This window comes from Dromiciops gliroides, chromosome 1 (assembly GCF_019393635.1).
Source record: "Dromiciops gliroides isolate mDroGli1 chromosome 1, mDroGli1.pri, whole genome shotgun sequence".
Taxonomy (NCBI): Eukaryota; Metazoa; Chordata; class Mammalia; order Microbiotheria; family Microbiotheriidae; genus Dromiciops; species Dromiciops gliroides.
Window position 1 is genome coordinate 139188544 of NC_057861.1, and position 24536 is coordinate 139213079.

The following is a 24536-nucleotide window of genomic DNA, read 5'->3' on the forward strand; positions in this document are numbered from 1 at the left end:
TCTATCCACTGCAACACCTAGCTGCCCCTGCTATTCCTTTTAAATATATAACAGTTATTATATACATTTCTTTCTTTTCTTTTTTTTTCACCCCCCCCCCACCTTAGAGATGGCTACCATTAGACACAAGTAGGTGTGATAGATAGGATAGATAGATAGATAGATAGATAGATAGATAGATAGATAGATAGATAGATAGATAGATAGATAGATAGATAGATAGATGTGTGTATACCCACAAATACATACATACATATATATGTATAATTATTCTATATAAACTTATTTTTATTAGTTTTTTCTCTATATGCAGATAGCATCTTTCTTCATATGTCCTTTATAGTTAATTTGGATATTAGTAAAAGTAAAAATGACTATTGCTTTTTAAAGCATCATTGCCCTTTTTTTCCTGTCATTGTCATATAAGACACATCTATCGTATCCACTTAAACTAAACCCTCTGCTCATACCCTTAACCCCAAGCCCTCTTGCCTTTTTCAGAACCTTAGACCCCAAATAATCCATTCTTCCTCATGCATATCCAATCACTTTTTCTCCAATGATGTCTTCCCATTTGCTTCCAAACATGCTCAAGTCTCACCAATCCTTAAAATGCCCTGCTTACTATGCTATGTCTTTTCTTCCCTTCACTGTTAAAGCTACTTGGAAGACTTTATCTATATAAACTCACTATTTTAAGGAGGTAAAAAATCAATAGCAATATTAACAAATCCGGCTTCATAAGTAGTTCTGTTCTATGATAGAAAACACTTCCTCAGCTTTCACTTTTCTCAGTCCTTTGCACTTCTGGCTTCCCCAAGCATTGTAACTGAATTTGCTCTCTCAAAGGTTCCAAATGTTCACCAAAATGACTGTTACAAGGACCTTTTTAAAAAGACGTTCAGACTCCTCTTCTTTGTAGCATTTGTCTCTGTTAACTATCCCTTCCTACTCAAAATTCCATCTTCCCTTGGCTTCAGAAATACTGTTTTCTCCTATCCTACTAACTCTTCCTTCCCCATCTCACTCTTTTTTCTCTTCCTCTTCTAAACCATCAAAGTTGATGTTCCCTCTATGACCTCTCTCTTAGCAGTCCCACCCATTGCTATTACATATACAATCACCTCCTTGTAGATGGCTTCTAAACCTAAACCTTTAGCAGTAACCTCTCTTCTGAACTCTGATACCTGAAATCCTAGACATTTTTCAACACTTGGTTCAAATACCACCTCTTCCAGAAATCTGCCCTAATGACCCCACCTCACCCAACTTAGAAATAATATTTTTTTCCTGGTACATCACATAGTGTTTTGTTTGTAAAAAAAACCCTCTTTATTCAATTATCTTGTCCAACTTTACGATACCTATGTATGTATCATGTCCTTTTACTATACTGTAAGCTACTTGAGGGAATGAACCATTTTGTATTTCACCTTTGTATGGGCTCTAAACACAATGTTCTGAACACATTAATAATAGCCCTTATTTATTTGGCTTTTCTTTGTTAAGGAAGCACTTTCCTCATAGCTAACATGTGAGGTGGGCCTTATATTATTATCACTATTTTATAGATGAAGAAGAGGTCAAGTGATATGCCAAAGGTCACATGACACTAATTAATATAGCCAAATCTTCAGTCCAGGTCTTCTGACTCCAATTCTATTTCTTGCTCTATAGAACCATGCTAACTTAAGAATGTAATCAGCAGAAATAAAATAAACACTGTGGGGGCTTAGACCATGTTTGGTGATTTGAATTAGAGATTGAGGTCCAAGTAGACCTAGAACTGTTGGGGACTTAATGGCTACTTGGTTCAACCCTTTCAATTAATAGATGGGAGCCAGGCCCAGCATGGTTAAAAGACTTATCCAAGGTCACAAAGGTAGTAAGCCACCTAGATGCTATATGAATTAGCATAGATAAACGACTAAAATAACTTGGCCGAGAGAAAGCAAAAATGTTTAAGTGAAATCGTGATTAGAAACCATAGAATTATCACTGTCATCAAAAATTCACTTAAGTGTCCATATCTTTATGGCCCTCTCTATGATTTGTAAGAATAATTAATCTGTACAGAATAATAAAGTTATCCTACTTTCCTTTGATGAACACTTATTTCTTTAGGTTATTATTGAGCACCTATTTCCTTTAGAAGCTTCAATTAAGTGACATGAGATGGTGGGGGAGGGAGGTGTAGGAAAGGGCTATAAAAATTGGACAGATGAAATTTCTTTGCAGTGTTTTTCCAAACCTTTGCTATGTGAGTTTGGAGTAAGGTAATTATCTAATTGACAGTGCTTTCAATAATTTAAAGTTTCTTGCCTTCACAAAAACTCATCTTTTTAAGACTAATGTTCTTTTAGTGATGCTATATGGCTATTAATCATGGAATATCATATTTTCCATTGAATCAGAGTTGCAGATGACCCACTTGGGATGCAAAGAGTCAAGGTGTAGATAATCTGCAGCACATTACCAGTGATGACTTGCACATGGAGAAAGGTATAAAAGATATTATTAAAGACATATACAACTAGATAAGGAAGTGAACCAGTCATAAATACCCATAACACATTTAAAAAGTCAAAGAAAGACCTCTAGTCCTTTGGATAAACCCTCTATTGACTATTTGTAGAAATACATGGATAAAAATTAAACAGAATTAGAAGGCATGATGATTTGTGATCTGCACCAATGGATGAAAATAATCAAGTCTGTCATTGGATGTGCCTACAATACTAGGAGGTAGCTACCTGGAGCAGTGGATAGAATGCCTGGCCTGGAGTCAGGAAGATGCAATTTCAAATCTGGCCTCAGATATGTACTGGCTATGACCCTGGGTAAGTCACTTAATAACCCTGTTTGCCTCAGTTTCCTCATCTGTAAAATGAGCCAAAGAAGGAAATAGGAACACACTCCAGTATCTTTGCCAACAAAACCTCAAAAGGGGTCACAAAGATTCAGACATAACTGGAAATGACTAAACAACAATGTTAGAAGTACTAGCATTCTGGGTATGTACTTTTTCAAGATGGCAATGCCATGTGAATGTACTGAGAAGATTAAAAGATAAAGGCACATAAAAGAAATCAAGGGGCAGCTAGGTGGCGCAGTGGATAGAGCACCGGCCCTGGAGTCAGGAGGACCCTGAGTTCAGATCCGGCCTCAGACACTTAACACTTACTAGCTGTGTGACCCTGGGCAAGTCACTTAACCCCAATTGCCTCACTAAAAAAAAAAAATTAAAAAAAAAGAAATCAAAATATAGAATATCATCCCCAAATATATAATGAGGCCATCTCTTCCTTTCCTACTAGCTGTGCTCCTTGGTCTAGACTCTACCATAATTCTCATCATTCTGTGAGATTTCATCAGCTCTGGTACATACCCCTGCCCCTCCAATTTGGAGACCTGAGCAAAGAACTCCTCTTAAAGATTCCATTTGAAGGGGACTCTGAGGCCAGCCATCTCTTCATTTTCTACCCCTGAGCCAGGCACCTTCTCCCTCCAACTCTCATTTTCAGTTTCCTTTTGTATGCTATCCTCTCCCATTAGATTGTATGCTTTCTTGAAGGCAGGAGCTGTCTTTTTTCATATTTGTATTCCCAGTGCTTATTACAGTCCCTAGCACATAGTAGGTGTTTAATAAATGTTTGCCTGACTGACCCTTTTACATATTTCTCAAGCAGCAGAAATGTTTGTGTTTCTCCAGGCCACATATAAGCAACCACCCAATTAAGCCAATGGTGCCTTCTTCTTCCAATAATTCATCCAGAGATTGCCCAAATGCAAGATGATTATGTCAATTCTGAAAATACTCCTCTGAGGGGGATTGCAGTGCATGCAGGGGATTTCTATACCCAGCAAGAACACATTAAATACTTTTTACTAACAGGATCCAAATATATATGTGTATGTTTCACTGAATATAAGATCATCTTGAATAAGGATTTCTTAATTGTTTGTACAAGTAACCCAGGACCTAGTGCATAGTGGTAGGCAATTACTGACTGATTGAGTGTAACATATAGGGTGTCCCAAAAGTTTTAGTGCCATTGTAAAGCTGAATAACTTAAAACTACTCTAAGACTTTTGACACCCAGCATTTGTGTGTATATATACACAGGTACACACAACACTCACTTTCATGTAGTACTTTTCTTCAGCCAGTAGGGGCCGGCACAAGCACCTGGCAAACAAATGATGTGCTAGCAAACCTGTTAAGTGCTTTGTATGTTTCAACCTTGAGACAAATCAAATATGAACCACAAAAATATCATTTTATATATATTCACATATGCATATATGTGTATGCATATATATGCACGCATGCATACATATGCATACGTGTATATACACACACATATGCATGCATATTTTTTTTTTAACAATTTGTTCTCTTCCTTTTTTTCCACTTTAGAGATGACCAAAATATTTAGGAAAAAGCTCTCCATGTATTTTATGCATATGTAGAACAATACACATGAACACAGGCTGCAGTAGTATTAGTTAACAGTGTGGCAAAGGACTGTTGACCACACATAGGTCATTCCAGTGATGACACAAAGATGCTAATAACTGTAATAATAGCTTAAATTTGCAGTGTTTTAGTTTTTAGAAAGGACCCTAGATGCATCCTCACACCAACCTCAGGAGACAGAATATGCTAGTATTATTCCACTTACTACATACCACTACTGCCCATTGAGAGGTTAAGTGGATTGCTTAAAGTCTCAAAGTTTAGCAAGTGGTGGAATCAGAATTTGAAACCAGTTCTCCTGACTAACTAGGATAATCATGGTGCATCAATCCTTTTAGACTACTGCTATCAAATATAGATAGTAAGAGCACCTGTATCACAAAGAAGCTGTGATGATAACCTGTGTGAAAGTGCTTTGTAATTTTTAAAGTATTATATAAATGTCAACTATTATTATCTTACTGTCATTATTATTCTACTACCACAATTGCCTCTTTAAAGTCAATAGAAGCAACCTTTTTTAATGAAGTCTATCTGTAGATATCTATAGATATCTCAAGACAATGTAGTCTAATGTCTGAGCAGAAAAGTCCAACTGGCAAATTCACTCACCCAATGTACACTCATGTTACTAACTCATATCCTGTCTCTTTGACCTAAAGTTTTCATTCTTCATTACTCTGATTAGAAGGGCCATAAAAACGACAGTCCATCTGGTATGAAAAACTAAGTGAATATTGATGCCATTGTACAAAAAAGGTCAGGGGAAGGAAAGACTCGTTTTAGGGGATAGGGTGAGTTTGAGGTATTCATGGGAGATCAAAGTGAAGATACCCTATAGAAAGTTGTTGGTCTAACTTTCAGAGTATTCAGGGTTGTATATATATAGATTTGGGGGGTCTTTTGCATGGAGACATTAGCTGATGCTTTACATGTAAATGAAATGGTCAGGAGAACAACTCTAGCTAGAGGAGAGAAAAGAAGGATACACAAAGACAGACTGTTGGAAGACACCCACACTAAAGGGTTGGAAATAAGATGAGGAACCAGATGGGGAGACAGAGAAATAATGGTTAGACAGGAAAGAATGGAGTGTTTAGCACAAAGGAATGCCCATTAAACTCCACTAGTACAGATATGTCAAGAATGAGGAATGGGGCAGCTAAGTGGTGCAGTGGATAAAGCACTGGCCCTGGATTCAGGAGGACCTGAGTTCAAATCGGACCTCAGACACTTGACAATTACTAGCTGTGTGACACTGGGCAAATCACTTAACCCTCATTGGCCCACAAAAAACAATTAATTTTTTTTAAAGAATGAGGGATGAAAAAAAGGTAGTAGTGATCTGTGATCACCAATGAATTTAAGAGCATTTTCAGTTGAGTAGTGGGAATGAAAATTCAGTTGCAAGGAAGCTGAGAATATATGTCTTGTAGAAGTGAGGGCTTCTGTTATCTTTAGAAAAATGGGGCAGCTAGATCAATAGATAGAATGCCGATCCTGAAGTCAGGAGGACCTGAGTTCAAATCTGGCCTCAGATACTTACTAGCCCTGTGACCCTGGGCAAATCACTTAACCCTGATTGCCTAAAAAAAGAAATATCATTAGAAAAATAAACTCTAATGAATTTATTAATGACTGAGGAAAACCTGGATTCAAGTCCTGCCTGTGACATCTAATAGCTTTACTCGACATTGGCTAGTCACTTGAACTTAGCTACTCTCTAAAAGTGTGTTATGGGCATCGAGGTGGCAGAGTGCCAAGCCTGGGGTCAGGAAGAGCCAAGTTCAAATCCATCTTCAGATACCTACTAGCTGTGTGACCCTGGGCAAGTCACTTAACTCTGCCTCAATTTCCTCATTTGTCAAATGAGCCAGAGAAGGAAATGGTAAACTACTCCAGTATCGCTGCCAGGAAAATCCCAAAAAGGAGTCATGAAGAGTCATACACAACTGAAATGACTAAACAATAACAAGAGTCTTAAGAAGTACTGATCTGTATGGGGAGGAGGGGCAAGGAGATTGCACTAACTACTTTACCAATATTATCTCATTTGCATGTCAGGACAATCTGGAGCTTTTATTATCCCCATTTTATTGTTGGGGAAACTGAGGCAGGCAGAAGTTAAGTGACTTGTCCAGAATCAAACAGCACAGGCTGGATTTGGATTTAGGTCTATCCGCTGGGCCACCTAGCCTTCTCAAAAAGGGTGTTTCCAAGCCTGGAATTTTCCCCAAAAGAAAATAAAAATCTATTTTGTAACAGCATTAGGTTTATGAGGGTTACAAAAAAAGTAGAAAACGCCATGTCTCACTTCAAGAAACAGCACAGTTGTTGTGACTAGAATTGTTCATATATTAAGCATGTAGTAAGTAAAAACATCTTGTTTTCCTCTAGACTAGTGTTTCCATGAATACAAAGAAGAGAACCTGCATTGTATTATGCAAAGTCCATGTGCTTACTACCACATACCCCAAGATCTCAACCAATGCTATCTGCTAATGATTTTATAAGACCCTGCAAATCAGCATAAGAAAGAGCTTTCTAATGATTAGTGTCGACCAACAATGAGAAAAGTTGTTTTGCAGGAGTGAAACATGAATAGCAAGTTCCTAATGACCAAAAGTCTTTGAATAAAGGCTGAAGTCTAGAGTTTAAGGTTTGTAAAAGACTTTACATACATTATATAACTTGAACTTCACAACAATTCCACAAGAAATGCACTAGAGCTATTAAGCTACTGGCCAATGATTGAACAACCAGTAAGTGGTCAGAGGTGGGATTTAAAGAGAGGGCTTCTTTCTAGCTTTAAGTCAGCCATCTTTTCCCCTCACCACAACTAACCAAGAACCTGTGAAGGATGTCATAAAAGATTTTGAGTCTGGGTAGGAATTGAAGAAATGGCCTGGGAAAGACCCTTCCAGTGCAAGACTCCTTTCCTAAGTTATGTGCTAGGACTTGGCTAGGTGCTGAAGATGTAAGAAGATATATAATTATCCCTTTTACATCATGACTTTCCCCCTCACGGTTTCAATATATAATGGGTCAGCATAAGAAATTAAATAGGAATTTTTTGAGAGTTTTGCGGAAGCTGCAGATGATACAGAAAAAGTTTAGAAACTCAGAAATGCATAAAATATATGTATGGTATTGTATAATATCAACATATTTTATCTTTTAATACCATAATAATTCAGATTTCTTTTCTGGTATGAAGGGAGAACCAACAACTTTTACATAGATTATCCAGATTGCAGGGGTGCCCCTAGCCTGCAATATGGAAGGAGTAACTGTAAGCCTTTCTTAAAGAGTTTATACTTTAAGTAGGGAAGGTAAGACACATCTATAAGTAAATGGAATAGAGAGTAGAACCTGTAAATCATGCAAGAGAGATACAAAGAAAGTCAGTGATTTAGCTTAGCAAATACTAATTGTGATTCTGTGAAATTCGAGGCTATACCACCATTTCTCTCTCCACAGCCAACAAGGTGAGCATATCGGATCAAAAGTCTTGCATTGGGGTCAGGTGGTGAGCCATGGAAACCCCACAACATTCTGACAGAAGTTCAAGCTCTTTTTCTCTTCTGTAAGGTGAGCTTCTAAGATTATTCTTTCCATATAAGGCTTAAGTCCAGTTTAATAGCTTTTCCTGCTATCCATTACCACATAAAACCTGAACAAAGGCATGACTTTGTTTTAGTCCAATACCAGCGGCTCCAGCAAATGTTTACATTTCCCTTCTGAAGCTTCCTTAACCCATACCACACCCTAGCAACTACATAAAAATACCATTTACCCTAACTCCCTATTGTATACTTTCAGAGCCCTCTGGGTGGCTTTTAAACTTCAAGATACTTTCAAGGAGTGTTTTTCACCCACTCCTGTTTCTTTGCTTCTTATCCATAGTTTTAGTTCAGACTTTTTTAAGGTCAGTGTGGCACAAGGAAAAAACCCAATGGATTTGCATTCAAAGGACCTAGGTAAAACTTTTTATACAGCAAATCATTTAACTTTTCTGGGTCCTTGTTTTCTGATCTATAGGGGACTAGATTCTCAATCCTAAATCCTTGTTGTTCAGTTGTTTCCAATTCTTCATGACCCTATTTGAAATTTTCTTGGCAAAGACACCTGAGTGGTTTGCTATTCTCTTCTCCAGCTCATTTTACAGATGAGTAAACTGAGGCAAACAAGGTGAAGTGACTTGCTCAGGGTCACACAGCTAGTAAGTGTCTGAGGCCAGATTTGAACTCATGAAGATGAGTCTTTGGGGGATGGAGGGGCAATAAGGGTTAAGTGACCTTCCCAGGGTCACACAGCTAGTAAGTGTCAAGTGTCTGAGGCTGGATTTGAACTCAGGTCCTCCTGAATCCAAGGCCGGTGCCTTATCCACTGCACCACCTAGCTGCCCCCATTAAATTTTTTTTTTAATTTTTTGCAAAGATGTTATGGTGCTCTTCACTTCTTAACAATGTCTTAAGGGGAAATTCTGCTTCTTATCCATTGCACACAGTTGAGAGATGAGAGGGAGGAACAGCAGGTGGGGGAAAAAGTCACCTTTGTAGTAAGAAGTCAAAATCTAAATTTCTGTCTAGGGCAAATTCAGGCTGACCTATATGAGGCGATTCAACATGTTTCGTGACATAAAGGCACACTGAATCACTGCATCACTGAAGATGTCAAATGCCGGAACAAATGGGGACAAAGGCATCTAAATGGACAGGTCTCTAATAGGGTTTGTGTTCTTTCAATAGGAGGAAACAACAGACTGTAGCTTGTTAAAATAAGAAGTTATAGGGGCAGCTAGGTGGCACAGTGGATAAAGCACCAGCCCTTAATTCAGGAAGACCTGAGTTCAAATCCAGCCTCAGACACTTGACACTTACTGTGTGACCCTGGGCAAGTCACTTAATCCTCATTGCCCTGAAAAAAAAATCCATTTAAAATAAGAAGTTACTAGATAGATGCTTCCTTTTGTCCTGACTCAACCCAACTCTAAGCTAAGGCTCCTTGCTCTGGCTTCATTCCACCCCTGTCCTTCTCCCTATAAATGACATTTTATAAAATTATCTTGATGCTGATGACTCTCAGATCAACCTTTCCCACCCTTGTGTTTCTTTAAATCTCCAGACTCACATCTCCAACTGCTTTTCTGGTGTCCCAAACTGAATGTCCCATAGACATCTTTTTTGGGGGGTGGGGTGGGGGGGGAGCAGTAATGAGGGTTAAGTAACTTGCCCAGGGTGACACTGCTAATAAGTGTCACCTAACTGCCCCTGTCACCTAGCTGTCCCTCATAGACATCTTAAACTGAACATGCCCAAGACTGAACTCATTCTCTTTCCCCTCAAGCTCTCCCCTCTTCCTCACTTTCCTATTATTGTTTAGGGCATTAACAACCTCCCAGGCACCCAGGTGCACAACCTGGGTATCAAACTCAACTCCACTCTCTCTCACACCCCCATATCCAATTAGTTGCCAAGTCCTGTTAATTCTACCTTGTTGGCATTTCTCATATGCACCTTTTCCTCTCCTCTGACACTTTCACCACCCTAATACAGGCTCTGATCACCTCAGAGATGGACTATTGCAATTATTTATTGGTTCATCTATCCTCACTGCATCCATCCTGCTTTTAGCTTCCTAAAGCACAGGTCTGATCAGGTCACATCCCCCTTCCCTCCTACTAAATAAACTCTAATGGCTTTCTATAAGCTCCAAAATCAAATGTAAAATCATCTGTTTGGGATTCAAAGTCCTTTATAACCTAAGTCCCACACAAACACACTCTTCCAGCATTCTTATATCTTTACACCTCCCCACATAGTCTATGATCCAGCAACACTGTCTTTGCTATTCTTCATACAAGACACTTCATTTCCTAACTAAGGAGATTTTCATGGGCTGTCCCCCATACCTGGAACACTTTCTCTTCCTCTTTTGCCTCTTGGATTCTCTTATTTCCTTCAAGTTCCAGTTAAAATCCTACCCTCTACAGGAAGTCTTTGCTCAATCCTCCTTAATGCCAGTGGCTTCCCTCTGTTGAGTAGTTTCCATTTATACTGTATACATCTTGTTTGTACATATCTATTTACATGCTGTCTCCTCCATTACTATGGGACCATGCTGTGTTCCCCCACCCCGGCTGTGAGCTCCTTGAGAGAAAAGATTGTCTTTTGCCTTTTTTGTATCCCCAATGCTTAGCACACTACTTGGCACATAGTAGGCACTTAACATATCCTTCTTGACTTGACTTGATCTTGTGTTCATAGGTCTAAGCTCTTTCCTGGGTGTCCTCCACCCCACTCTGAATGAATGTCTTTAAAAGACAATTAGAGGAAGCATTGACCTATGTACCTATTTTGTCTTCCTGACTTCAAGGTCAGCATTCCATTATACCATAGATCCCTAGGTAAATAACAACTTTGCAATGTCTCAGCAACTCTCTATAATTATAAGTTGCAAGGGAAAAAAAGCTAATTTGCATTAGTCTAAAGAGTTCCTCACTCTATACCAACATTCCCTACACTAATGAAATCACAGGTGGAGTAAATATATGTGTATGTATGCATATATATAGTGTATATATACATATATGTATATGTACTTATATATTAAACTTTGCATATAATTTATAAATATATATGTAGATGCTGTTCTCCTACAAAGAATGTAAGTTCTTGGAGGACAAGTAGCAGTTTCATTTTTGGTTCTGTATTCCCAGTGTTTAATATAGTACTAACAAATAGTAGATTCTTAATACATATTTGTTAATTGACTGATTGATTGTCTCAGGACTCATTTTGTGACTCATGCTCCAGGCCATAATTTCCAGTTATGCTCTGCATGAGTGCATGTGGATATAAGCCACCTTTATTTCCCCCTCTTATAATGGGTAAAACAATATGTGTTAGAACAATGTAATCAAAGGCCTCACCCTTTGTTTTCCCTTTTTAACCTCACGGTCATTTCAATTGTCAAATAGAACTATCACACTCTGATTACTTTTATTCAGGGTTAAATCAAGATCAAGTATTGATTCAACATCCACTGGCAAGAAAATGAAAAAAGAAAAGATCAAGAGGCCACCTCAAAGGGGAACACTTTTTGTACAATAAAGGAATTCCTAAAAGTTAACATGTAAATTCAATCATATTTTAAATATTTTGAGACAGTCTCACTACTTAAAGAATCCCAAGTTTAAAAGAAAAAAGGTCTTCATAAAACTAACAAAGATATATAGACAGTGGTATAGAGCAGGGCAGAAATGTTCTGCCTTTTTCTGGCCAAATTGCTAATTCAGTATTTGAGCATTTTGGTGATTATAAAGCCCATAGATGCTTCTCAGCTGGCTATGTGTGATGAACTCGGGTATTTAGATAATGATGAAGCAATCATCTTATTGGCTATTGATCAGGAAGACTGAGTGGAACTCAAAAAGGGAGTGACCCAGCCTCAGTTGCCTCTTCTCTTCCTAGTTGTAGATCTTGTAAATACTATTTCCATCACTGGAAGGGTTGGAGGAGATAGCTCTCCCTCCCATTCTGGCACTATGGTGCCTAATTCCACATGGGAGACAGAATATGGGACTCATTTAGGAGCCTTTGAGCCCCAGATTCTGGCTGCCTCTTTTGCTTTATGTTTTTTTCCCCTGATCATAAGCGACTAAACAATAATCCTGAGATGACTATGTCCAGTCAGAGATGAATCCATGAGTTTGACAAGAGGTCTTGCGTTTATTAGTTGGAGTTGGCTGGTGGCAAGGGTTTTTGCATTGAAGAAGATACCACTAACAGTAGAAAGAATTCAGCCCCTGGACTACCAGAAGACATTTTTAGGCAATGCAGACAGAGCCCAAGTGAAATGTAAAAAGACCCACTCAGAAATCTTACAAAATGTTTCCTGTTTGGAAACATTTTAAGTCTAAGCCTCCTGAGAAAGGTTTAACAGTAGTTACAAGCTATTGAATCCTGCTTTTTAGTCTCTCTGTCAATGTATTTTTGTGGATCTTGGGTTTGTTAAGCATTTCTTTTTTTGTGAGGAAATGAATAGCTGTCCTATAATTGGTTCCTATTGAACACTGAATGCTTTTCAACGTCATCCTTTTAGGGAGACCCTAGGCATGGGCCAAACATAAGCTTTTAGTCATTTTCCCCCCAGAGCACAAAGGTAGGGATGTAAGAAAACAAAGAATAAAAAAAGGCATATAACCTTTCTTTTAGGTGATTGAGATCCCACATGGCTGAATCTGGTCAATATGTGCATAGGTCCAGAGCAGATGTATTCCTTAGTGGATAGGTAATGGTACAGTGCCCCAGCCCATTGGGCCCAGCATAGGTTATTATTGTTAGAATGTATTCATATAATACTAAAATATCAGCTTGAAAATTGGGGGGCTTTATGCATATTTGACTTTTCATAAAAATCACTTGGGTGCTGCCCTTGGTAGCCTTTTCCCTCTCTATCTTTCATTCCATAGAAACAGAAAAAAAAAAGGCACAACAAAGACATAGTTATATAAAAGCATGTAACTGGATAGGACTGGGGGTGGAAGAAGAAGATGAGAATATGAGCTGCAAATGATAGGAGAACTAAGTTGGGCTTAAATTAGTATTTTGGATTTCTCTGTATGCTTGCTATTCTGCATTTGGGACCCAAAGGAGCACAAAAAGATTGGATATAGGATCATAACCCTATAATGGTAAAGTAATTCAGATCATCCCATCTTTCCCTTTTACAGATGAGGAAACTGAAACCATATGGAGGTTAAGTGACTTTCCCAAGGTCACACAGACAGTAAATGCCTAAGGTGGGATTTGAACCCAGATTCTCTCAATCCAGAGCCAGTACTCTTTCCATTGTGTCACTGAGAAATGAGTATGAGAATGAGACTCAAGAGAAGGGGAGAAGAAAAAAACCATAGCAAAGAAAGGGATAGCAAAGAAAGAAAGAAGAGATGAAGGGCAAGTTTTGTAGTGACATGTTGATTTTAAGCATAAATGTAAAGGAAGAGAATAGACTATTTCATAGAAGTGATCATGCATGTAAAATGAGACTCCTTGCCCAAATACGTACTCTGCTGACAGGGAGAGCAGAGGAAGCGATCTCCATTACACACACCTGCCCCTTCCTGCTGGCTAAACTACAGGGATGACACATGATGGAGAGGGAGCCCTTGGCTCACTTGACTGACAGCAGCTATTATTCCAACAAGCAGAAGCATTCCCGTAGAAGCGATATGCTGTTAATCATTGTTTGTAGCAAACAAACAAAGGAGTTAGGAATAAGAGTGAACTGCCTTGGCTAAAGAGACACAGCCTTCTGAATATTCACATATTTGCTTGCCTGCTGGATCAATTCAACAAACATTTATTAAGGACCTACTTTGTGGAAACATGTGTGTCAGGTGTAAAGGAAGGAACAGAGATTAATAAAACATAATTCTTGACCTCAAGGAGGTCCCACAAAAGAAATATACTTAATAAACTCAAATCCCACAAATATACATGTTCTAGTAGAAGCCCAGTTGGCCAGAAGTCTGGGGTCAAAGGCATTTAGCTGAGTCCTCATATGCTACCTGCCATGTGGGATCAGGCATCATGGTGCTTCGTGTCTTGCCACTGAATGACTCTGGAGTAGAGAGTCAGGTTGATGACTGAAGAACTCTGCCTCACACTCAAGTCAAGACATCACACTGTGATGTCATTGGTCCTCTTCAAGAATGAAGGATGAACAATAACAACAGCCAGTGGAAGGGAGAGTCATTTCTCTTTATTTCTCCAGTGATAGACTCATGCAAATGAGTGGGGAAAAATAGGAAGAAAATGTAAGGTATCTCATGAGAAAGAACAACAAAAAACAACTTATCTGGAAAACAAAGTGAGGAGAGCTAATTTAAAAACCATTGAAATTTGTTTTCCTTGGCTGTGCATGTTTGCAATAAGGGTTTTGTTTTTTTTCTCAATTGGGATTGGAGGTGGGAAGGAAGAAAGGCATGGTTTTACTGATTGGAAAAAAAAATTAATTTAAAAAGAGAGCATAAATCTCACTGTCTCCCTTTCCTGATCCCCTCCCTATTTACCGACTTCCCTCAGATTACCTTTCATTTATACTGTATATATCTTACAAGTAAATAGTTATTTTTATGGTGTTTCCTTCCTCTTAGATCATGGGCCTCATTAAGGATGGAGGCCATATTGTATTTTTTGTCTTATATTACCAATGCTTAGTGCAACACTTACCCAATGCTTGTTGCCTACCTGCCTGACCCTGACACTGGACATATTGAAGCAGAAGTTGATATGACAATCCCATTGTTGGTGATCCTATAGAGGAAATTCATGCTCCGGGCAGGAGTTACCCCTGATGTCTTCTGGGGGTATCTTTTTTTTTTTGGTGGGGCAATGGGGGTTAAGTGACTTGCCCAGGGTCACACAGCTAGTAAGTGTCAAGTGTCAGAGGCCAGATTTGAACTCAGGTGCTCCCGAATCCAGGGCCAGTGCTCTATCCACTGCGCCACCTAGCTGCCTCCCTGGGGGTATCTTTCAACTCTAAGCTTTTATTATTTGAAAACTTCAGAGAAAGATTCTAGCTTTGCCACTTAAGAGCCTGTCTGACCCCTGGCAAGTTACTTCTATCTGGGTCTTGGTTTCCCCAGCTACCAAAAAAGCAGGCTAGGCTGGCTGATCTCTAAGGTCCCCCCACCCCATCCCAGTTCTATGAGACTATGCTCTATAAACCTGAGAGTAGAAGAAAAAACATTGGGTAAAATTCCATTTTGATGATTGAAAAATATCAGTGATTCAGGAATAGAGTAGTGGGGTTCTGGTGCATTTTCTTTTGATAGAGGCAACCCCCAGAGGACCAAGATGGAGAGGGAATAAAAAGGTATTCCTGGAAAGATGGCCTTTTCAATCCAAGGCAGTTTATCAACCATGGGAAGGGTGGGGCATGGGACCAAATTGGGGGGAAAAACTGATATGGAATTACTATGAAAGGACACAAAGAAGGTGCTTGTTCCTTGGATTTTGTGGGGAAAAAAGCTCTAAGTAGCATCTTACTGCTCTGTTAATGTCTCCTCTTTGGGCATTCTGTCTGGGTCGTATGAGAGAGGTCTTTGTAATACTGAGGTTAGTTTAATCTTGAAATTGTTGTGAAGGGAGTAAATGGCATTGGGTAGAAACAATGGGTCCAGTTTTAAGAATATCCTTAGAAATCCGGAAGAAAGGAGAGTCTGTAATTAGGGTTTGAAGCTCCCCTGCTCTCTGAGATGATGTCATTTCCAAGTGAAAAGGGAGCCTTCAGTGAGAGGAATCTGAGCCTGTCAGTCTTTAATAGCTCAATAGGGTCTTGTGTGAAGAATTCCCCGTCTTTGGTATTAATGAGCAGTCAACAACTTTTAGAAAAAAATTACATGAGTTTGTTTAAGGGGGACAAAATAATAAGTCTTTTAACTTAAAGTCTTAAGGAGCCATGTTACAGAGGAAAGTTTCCACTGAAGTCACAGAACTGTAAGACTGAAGTTCCAAAGTGGGGACCACATCTTCTTACCATCCCCTGGGCACCTTGCACATGGACTGTCCTTAATAAATGTTCGGTGAACTGAGGGATCTCAGAGTTCTAGAGTTCCATGCTCCTTCCAACTCCATGATTCAATGATGTATGATTTTGATAGATGATCTTGCCCCAGTCCCTTCACTTTACAGATGAGGAAACAGAGGTCCAGAGAGGTTCCATATTTTGCCCAAGTTCACATAGCTAGGACTAATAACAATAACTCATAGGTTGATAAAATTTGATGATTTTCAATATACCTTCCTTGACATAGAACTTTGAGGAAGGGAATGGAAGTGTTATCATCTGCATTTTTTTTTAAATTTCTTTTTTTTTAGTGAGGCAATTGGGGTTAAGTGACTTGCCCAGGGTCACACAGCTAGTAAGTGTTAAGTGTCTGAGGCCGGATTTGAACTCCGGTACTCCTGACTCCAGGGCCGGTGCTTTATCCACTGCACCACCTAGCCGCCCCTATCATCTGCATTTTACAGAAGAGAAAACTGAAGCTCAGAGAGGTCAAATGACTTGCCCTTGATCACATAGTGCCTGGTGCACTATGGAATATTGGGAATATTTCTGGTTGTTCAGTTGTTTCTAGTTATGTTTGACTCTCTGTGACTCCATTTGGGCTTTTGTTGGCAGACACTGGAGTGGCTTGCCATTTCCTTCTCTGGATCATTTTACAGATGAAGAAACTGAGGCAAACAGGATTAAGTGACTTGCACAGAGTCAGACAGCTAGTAAGTGTCTGTGTCCAGAATTGAACTCAGGAAGATGAGTCTCCCTGATTCCAGGCCCAACACTTTATGCACTATGCTGGGTTCAAATTGTTTTTTGAAAGAATTGAATGAATGAAGAATAAAATATTGGAGGCTGAATTTAGAACCTAACTCTTCTTCATTTCAAGTTCATTATTCCTTTCATTACACCATGTTGCCTCTCATTCAAATGAGTCTTGTCCTCAAAATAGATACTTTGAGAGACTAACCATTCATTTGAATATTATTTTCATTACTCACAGCATTTCTGAAATTCTTATATGGGAACTATCTTCAGAATCATGCAACAATAACATTCTCATTGCATTCTGGTCACACCTAGCCCAGAGGATATGGAAAAGAGGAAGGGGTGACTTTAAATATTTAAAGTTATTTAATTTTTTAAAAAATCTGTATCATTTGTTCTTTTGTCTTCACCACAGTCATTTCCCACCCTCCACCCACACCTAGATTTTTAAGTAAAAATTCTATTTTGCAGCTTTAGCCTCCTCATTACTTAAATAGCTAGCATTTACATAGCACTTTCAGGTTTGCAAAATACTTTAAAAATATAAGTATGTGCTATTACTATTCCCATTTTACAAATGAGGAAATTGAGGAAAATAGAGGTCAACTGACTAGACCAAAGTTATATATCTAGTAAGTATCTAGTCAGGTATTCCTGACTCCAAGTCCAGAACAAGAAGTATTCCAACACAACCAGTGAGCTGAGGAGAATAAATAAGGGTGTAGGTAATACTGGAATGAGTGGCCAGGAGAGCTATGTCACTGGGGAGAGTAAGATTTCTGTAATTAGCCAAAAGACATAAGGAGTGGGAGAAGAAAAGATTTAGCATGAAGAGAAATTTGCTACCCATGGAACAGTGGAAGGGGAAGGCAGTGTTTGGTTGGAGGTTTGGGGTGGAAAGATTGAGGGGGATGAGAATAAGGAATTAGGTGGTAGAAGATGGGGAATGGGGTTTGGATGATGACCTACAGGGGTTCAGAATCACTGGGAAATAAAGGAAATGACCATATGACTTCAAATCATGAAAACTATGATCTCAAGATAACTACAATTACATATTACCTCAAAGGGCAATGGGAAAATGTATGATGAATATAAATAGGCCACAACATACTATTAGCAATGACTTACACATGTGTGATGTTTAAAATCTAAATTGTGGTCGCCTTAAATCAGAAGCTTCAGCTCCAGTCTAGTCTAGTCTAGTCTAGAGTTCCAGCCTGGTTGGGTTCTTCCTGAAGTCCTCCTCCACGAGCCTGCTTTAATCAGGAACCCACTAGCAAGCTGTTTGTGGAAGCTTTTTATAGAACTGGAACAGAGGCGGTCCTTACACATTGCTTCAAGGTGATTGGTTGGTGTCATCCAAATCCATTGGCTTTGAAGGTTTTTCAAGTTGAGTTCACAGTCTAGTTTCTGAGAACAATACCTTCTTAAGGGCTAGCCAGGTGTGATTACAATCCAATTAACTTGAAGTAGGCTTAATCAGCAGTCAATCACTCTCACTTGATTCAATCAGTATAGATTAATCTCCAGGTGGGTCTTTGAGTATCTGCTAAATCCCATTATTTCATCACACATGAAAAAAAGTCTGAAAGTCTTTAATGAGGACACACATGATTTTTTTAAAAATGGAGATGAGCTAGTCATGTAGTGAGAATGGCCTGCAACATATAGAGAATCCAAAGCTGGTATCCCTGAGATATGAAAAAAATGAGAGAAAAGTCTTGGGTAGATCTGCTAAGGAAGATTTATGAAGCAACATTGGTAGGACTCATACGGGATGAGCTTAGAATGGATGCTATCTATATTAGACATAATGAATATGTATATAAGACATAACTATCAAAAGGTAATCAGAACCAACAGTTTTATTCCTAACTCAACCCCCATTATCTCAACCATCACTCTTACTCTTAGTGTGGAGGGAGGAACTAATGAGCATATTCCAGCATTTTAAGAAATTTTTGCTACTTCCCAGAGAAAGTCAAGGTACTTCCATTCAGATTTTAGCAATGAAATTAGAAAAACAAGCAAATGTCTCTGGGGGGAAAGTATTGCAATATGAAAATCACACCCAATCCTAATATAAGGGAGAGAGATTTCCATGTGCTTCCTGCTTTACTATAAATCTATTTTCTTTCTACCTACAGATTATATTTTTATAGAATACGTACTATGAAGTCAATAACATTTTAAGGAAAAGCCTTTGGCCTTGCTAATGAAAAATACTCAGCATCCTTAATGAAACAGATTTAATTTTTTTTAGTCCCTTATAGGAGTTTGGAGAAAAGTTTTCTGTAGCCTCTTATTACTTATTGATTCACAGACTACTTGCAACCGAAAGCACCAAGTATTAATCACCATCAACGTATAAAACACACACTGGTCAGAGCCAGGAAAAACAAAGAAAGAGAAACAAACAACATAAAACTCCCTCCACTGCCTTATACCAAAGCATATAGGCACATAAACTTGTTTGCTGTGAAAAATAAATTGCACAAGACTGAAACAAGAAAAATGAGCCAAGTAAATCATCTTACATAATTTTCTGAAGGCTTCCAAATGTAGTGCCCCACCCCTCCCCCAACTACAAGAGGTACAAGTCAAAACCAACTAAAATGCAGGGGCCCTAATTAATTTTCAACCACTTGTCCCATGTAATTTCCCTTCCCCCACTTTTTAATTCTTTTTTGTTTGTTTGTTTGTTTGTTTTTCACTTTTTAATTCTTCAATTTGGAAAGCAGAAAACAGGGGAAAAAATGGATGCCTTCTAAGGTTTTCAATTCAGTTCTTTTTATTTTTCTTTCTTTCTTTTTGGCAGGCAATGAGGGTTAAGTGACTTGCACAGGGTCACACAGCTATTAAATGTCAAGTGTCGGAGGCTGATTTTGAACTCAGGTTCTCCTGAATCCAGGACCCGTGCTTTATCTACTGTGCCACCTAGCTGTTCAGTTCAGTTCTAAGAAGAAAAACTATATCCTACCATTTCCCTTGAATAATATTAAATCTGGTACAAAGAGACTCTTCATCCAAAAATTAGCCAAGCTCTATTACAAGTTTTCAAATTTCATGAACCAAATTCAATAGAGAATCCTTGAAGCATTTGTAACAACATTACGCTTAAAAAAAAAAAAAAGTCAGAGCATCTGACCAGTTTTGTCTATTGCTATCACAGGTGTAACTGACATTGCAATGTGGGCATGATCCTAAGGGGGAAAAAATATGTGAATCAGATTTTTGTTTTCAAATGCACAGGAGAGTCTAGTTATGGTTGTTTGAGTGAATCCTTGACTAAGACCTCTGTGAAACAGAAACCTGTTATAAAGTAAACATTTACCCATGGAGGTAGTGCAGTGGAGTGAAAAGGCTATCAACTTATAGTCATAGGACTTCAGTTCAAATCCCAGCTCTGGTATTTATTGCTTCTATGAATTTGAGCAAGTAATAGCTAACATTTATATAGCATTTACTATGATTCAGACACTGTGCCAAGTGCTTTACAATAATTATTGTTATTTCATCTGATCCTCACAACAACTCTGGAAGATGGGTGCTATTATTATCCCTATCTCACAGATGAAGAAACTGAGGCAAATAGCAATGAAGTTACTTGTCCAGGGTCACATAGCTACTAAGTGTTTGAGGTCAGATTTGGACTCAGGTCTTCTGGACTCCAGGCCCAGTGCTCTATCCACTGAACCACCTTGTTGTAAGTCATTTATTCTCTCTGGGCCTTAGTTTTCTTATCTGTAAAATGAGAGGGATGGGCTATATATAGGTCTCTAATGGCTCTTTCTATTTTGATCTGTCCATTCTCTCTGATCTATCTGTTTTCTGGCCTTTGCCACCATGCATTAACTGCTTTTTCCCTCTGCCCCTGTGACCTCCCCTTCTCCCACTGGGGAGTTCTTCCTGAAACCTCCATTCTAGAGAAGGGGTAGCAATACCCAGCATTCCAGGCTTTGCTACCATGTCCCCAACCCACCTTCTTCCAGCTTTCCATCTCTCTCTCTCTCTTTTTTTTATATTTCACCTTTCCCCATTAGAATTAGGCTCCTGAAGGGTAGAGATTGTCTTCTTCTTTCCTGGTATCTGTATGTCCAGGGAAGCACCTGACACCTAGTAAGTTCACAGTAAATGCTTGCTGAATGACTCTACAATCAGTTTTTATAATTTTAGATTTTCATATATGGAATTTACCTGAAAAAAATATACTTATGCTTTGATATACTCTTTCATAGAGAGATATTATTTGAATAGTATCAAAAGACCCATCTGCTTTAAAATAATCTTCCTCTCTGATCCATCATGTTTTCCAAAATTTCCATCATTAATAATTAGTCACTCTTTTGGGTTAAGTAATTACCTTTATAAATTCCATTTTAAAGGAAAATAATAAATGCTGGGGAAGCTGTGGAAAAATTGGAACACTAATGCATTGCTGGTGGAGTTGTGAACTGATCCAACCATTCTGGAGAGCAACTTGGAACTATGCCCAAAGGGCTATGGGACTGTGCATAACCTTTGACCCAGTAATACCACTACTAGGTCTGTATCCCAAAGAGATTATAGAAAAGGGAAAATGATACACATATACAAAAACATTTATAGCAACTCTCTTTGTGGTGTCAAAGAATTGGAAATCATGGGAATGCCCATCATTTGGGTAATGGCTGAACAAGTTGTGGTATATGAATATAATGGAATACTATTGTGCTATAAGAAACAATGAGCAGGAGTTCAGAGAAACCTGGAAAGTGGACTGATGCTGAGTGAGATGAGTAGAACCAGGAGAACATTGTACATAGTAACAGCAACACTGTGTAATGATCAATTGTGATAGACTTAGCTCTTTTCAGCAGTGCAATGATCCAAAACAATTCCAAAATACTCATGATGGAAAATGTTGTCCACATCCAGAAAAAAAGAACTGTGGATTCTGAATGCAGATTGAACCATACTTTTCCTAATTTTTTTCTCTTTTTTGAGGTTTTTCCCTTTTGTTCTGACTCTTCTTTTACAACATGACTGATGCAGGGATATGTTTAATGTAATTGTTCATATATAACCAATATCAGATTGCTTACTGTCTTGGGGAGAGGGGAGGCAAGGGTGGGAGGGAGAAAAATTTGGCACTAAAAATCTTATGAAAAAAATATGTTGAAAACTATTTTTACATGTAACTGGAAAATAATAAAATACTTTTATGATTTAAAATAAATTTAATTTAAAAAAGAAATTCCATCTTAAATTATAAAGAAGAGTAATCTAATTAGGGCCATAGCCAGGATAAGGTAATAGACATAATAGGGTGTCAGAATTTAGAAGGAGCTGACAACACTATGCCACAGCATGCTAACTCTCTCCACCATCTATACCTCTAGCTCCTGACCATGCTACCCGCCCTTTTCCCTATAGCCCCCAGTCTTTCAGCAAAGTAGAAACCTCATAATGGTCCAGGGGATGCTTCTTCCCCAAGGAGGCCTCCCCAGGTGAACTTTGCCTCACACCTTTAACACCAATCCTTCTGTCCCTTCACTTCATGGACAAATGTTTCTGGTTCTTGCTCTAAGCACAATAGTCAATCTATCACCACAATTTGTTGTTGTTTAGTTATTCAGTCATGTCTAACTCCATGTGAATCCATGGACTTCGTCTATGGGCTTTTCTTAGCAAAGATTTGAAGTGGTTTGTCATTTTCTTCTCCAGTGTGTCCGATTTTTCAGAAGAGGAACTGAGGCAAGTAAGGGTTAAGTGACTTGTCTGGGACCACACAGCTAGTAAGTAAGTGTCTGAGGCTAGATTTGAACTGATGTCTTCCTGATTCCAGGTCCAGTGTTCTATCCATTGTACCACCTAGTTGCTCTACAACAACCTGGCTTAATTTATCATCCAAAAGATACTAGGGTTCTGAGGTATTGAGCCTCCTCATAGGTAAATTTGATTACTTGAGGTAAAATGATGGTTGTAAAGGAGAGGTACATGGGAAAAGCCCAGAATAGGGAGACAAGGTATAGAGTATAGCATGCTGCTATCAGGGAGCTCAGGTTGATGCCTCTTGGGCCACAAAAGAACTGAAAAGAATCTAGATGGAACAAGGTGAGTGAAATAGCTAGCAAGGGTACTAGAGACACATTTTTGCTGTACTATCCTTTTATCCAAGGCCTACTCAGTACTTGTGTTACAAAGTGTGCTTTGCATAGAGTAGGCACTTAACTAGTGTTTGCTGAAATAGGAACATTCAGTCACTGGAACACCTGAGCATATTCTTCCAGGTACTGCTATTACTTATTTTGGGGGTTGCCTTTCCTGGGCCTAAAGCCTTTTCTATACACAATGAAATAAGACACTCTGCAATTCATGGTTTTTGATGTCATGCCCTCAAAATTCCAAATGTTCTTCCTCTCTCAAACATCCCTCTCTTGTTCCTAAACAATACCACATTGAATGAGTTATTAAGCTGTTCTCATTTGTTTTAAGACAATTTCCCCTACAAAAGGTTAGTTATTTAACATTCTTATCGAGACTGTAGCAGAAATCAAGCTCAGATGTCACCCAGCACATTATGCCACCTTTGGTTCCAGTGAGAGATCTTCCATAGAATAGTAAGGAATTCAGAACCCTAAACAGTGAGTTGGGAGAGAATAGAAGGGATTCAGATAATTGAATATGATGATGACATGTACAATTTTCATGAAGTTCTAGAAGGAAATTCAGGCACCATACAGTTCACTCCCTTAACTAAACTGACAGATTCAACTAACATGTTGGTTGGTTTTGTAGAACTGTGATTTTCTTTTTCCCCCATATAAGAGATAGCTATTTAAGGAGGGAGAGAAGAGGGATATATTTGTAAATAAAAAGATATAATTTTTTAAAATTATAGAATATTATTTTAACATATAAAAAGAGTACAAAGAAAAAAAAATACCAGCACTCAAGAAAAAGAAAAGTATTAAGTGAGCAACAAGGAAATAATTGGCTAAACTCTCTTCTGGCCACAGGGTATACCACCACACCCTGTGGAGGGAAGAAAACCTGCCCATCTTCCCCCTTCCAGGTTCTTTGTTCAAACTAGACTTGTGTCTTAATCAAGTCAAGTATCACTCCTCCACAGCTGGCAAATTGCACCCAGTTTGGTTAAGCTACTTCTCTGAAAAATGCCCACAGGGGTGTCAGAGTGAATGTGTCCTGTTTCCAGAATAATACCTAGCAACCCTGCCCCAGCTTGAGGTCCTCACATGGGGGCTGGAGACTTGGGAATCTTGGGCATGCATGTGCTCCTCTGGGGGAAGCAGATCTCTACTTTGTCATTCTACTTCGTCGTCATAGTCATAAGGAGGAAGATGGATTACCATGCTCCCAAAGGCATGACAATCACCCTGCTTCCCATTCTGTTGGAAAACTCTTTCACCCCACTGACCCTTTGTGAGGGCAACATCTGCAGTCACCTAATCCAGGTAAAGGAGCCCTTTGCATTCCTCTAAAAGAATGAGCCACAAGTTTCAAATAATGAATCCCCGCCACTTTTACTTACTTTTGCCTCTTCATTGACATCCCAGGTGAAAGAAACAGCATTGTATGCAATTTCTTCAATGTTTCCAATTGTGTTAAAACTTTCCTTGTAGTCAGCTGTAAAAAAACACACACACACACACTCAAATTAAACAAAATTTAAAGAGATGTTTTGTATCATTGAATTCTGTGTCACTCTTCCACT

At 38.7% G+C, this 24536-nt stretch overlaps 1 protein-coding gene across 1 annotated transcript in view; it reads right to left on the reverse strand.

The window, feature by feature from the left end:
* GRHL2 (grainyhead like transcription factor 2) overlaps nucleotides 1-24536 on the reverse strand; it is a 241576-nt gene that overhangs the window by 66979 nt on the left and 150061 nt on the right. The window contains exon 8 of the mRNA XM_043977278.1: nucleotides 24354-24448. Coding sequence (XP_043833213.1) covers nucleotides 24354-24448 — 95 coding nt within the window. The remainder of the gene's footprint in view (nucleotides 1-24353; nucleotides 24449-24536) is intronic.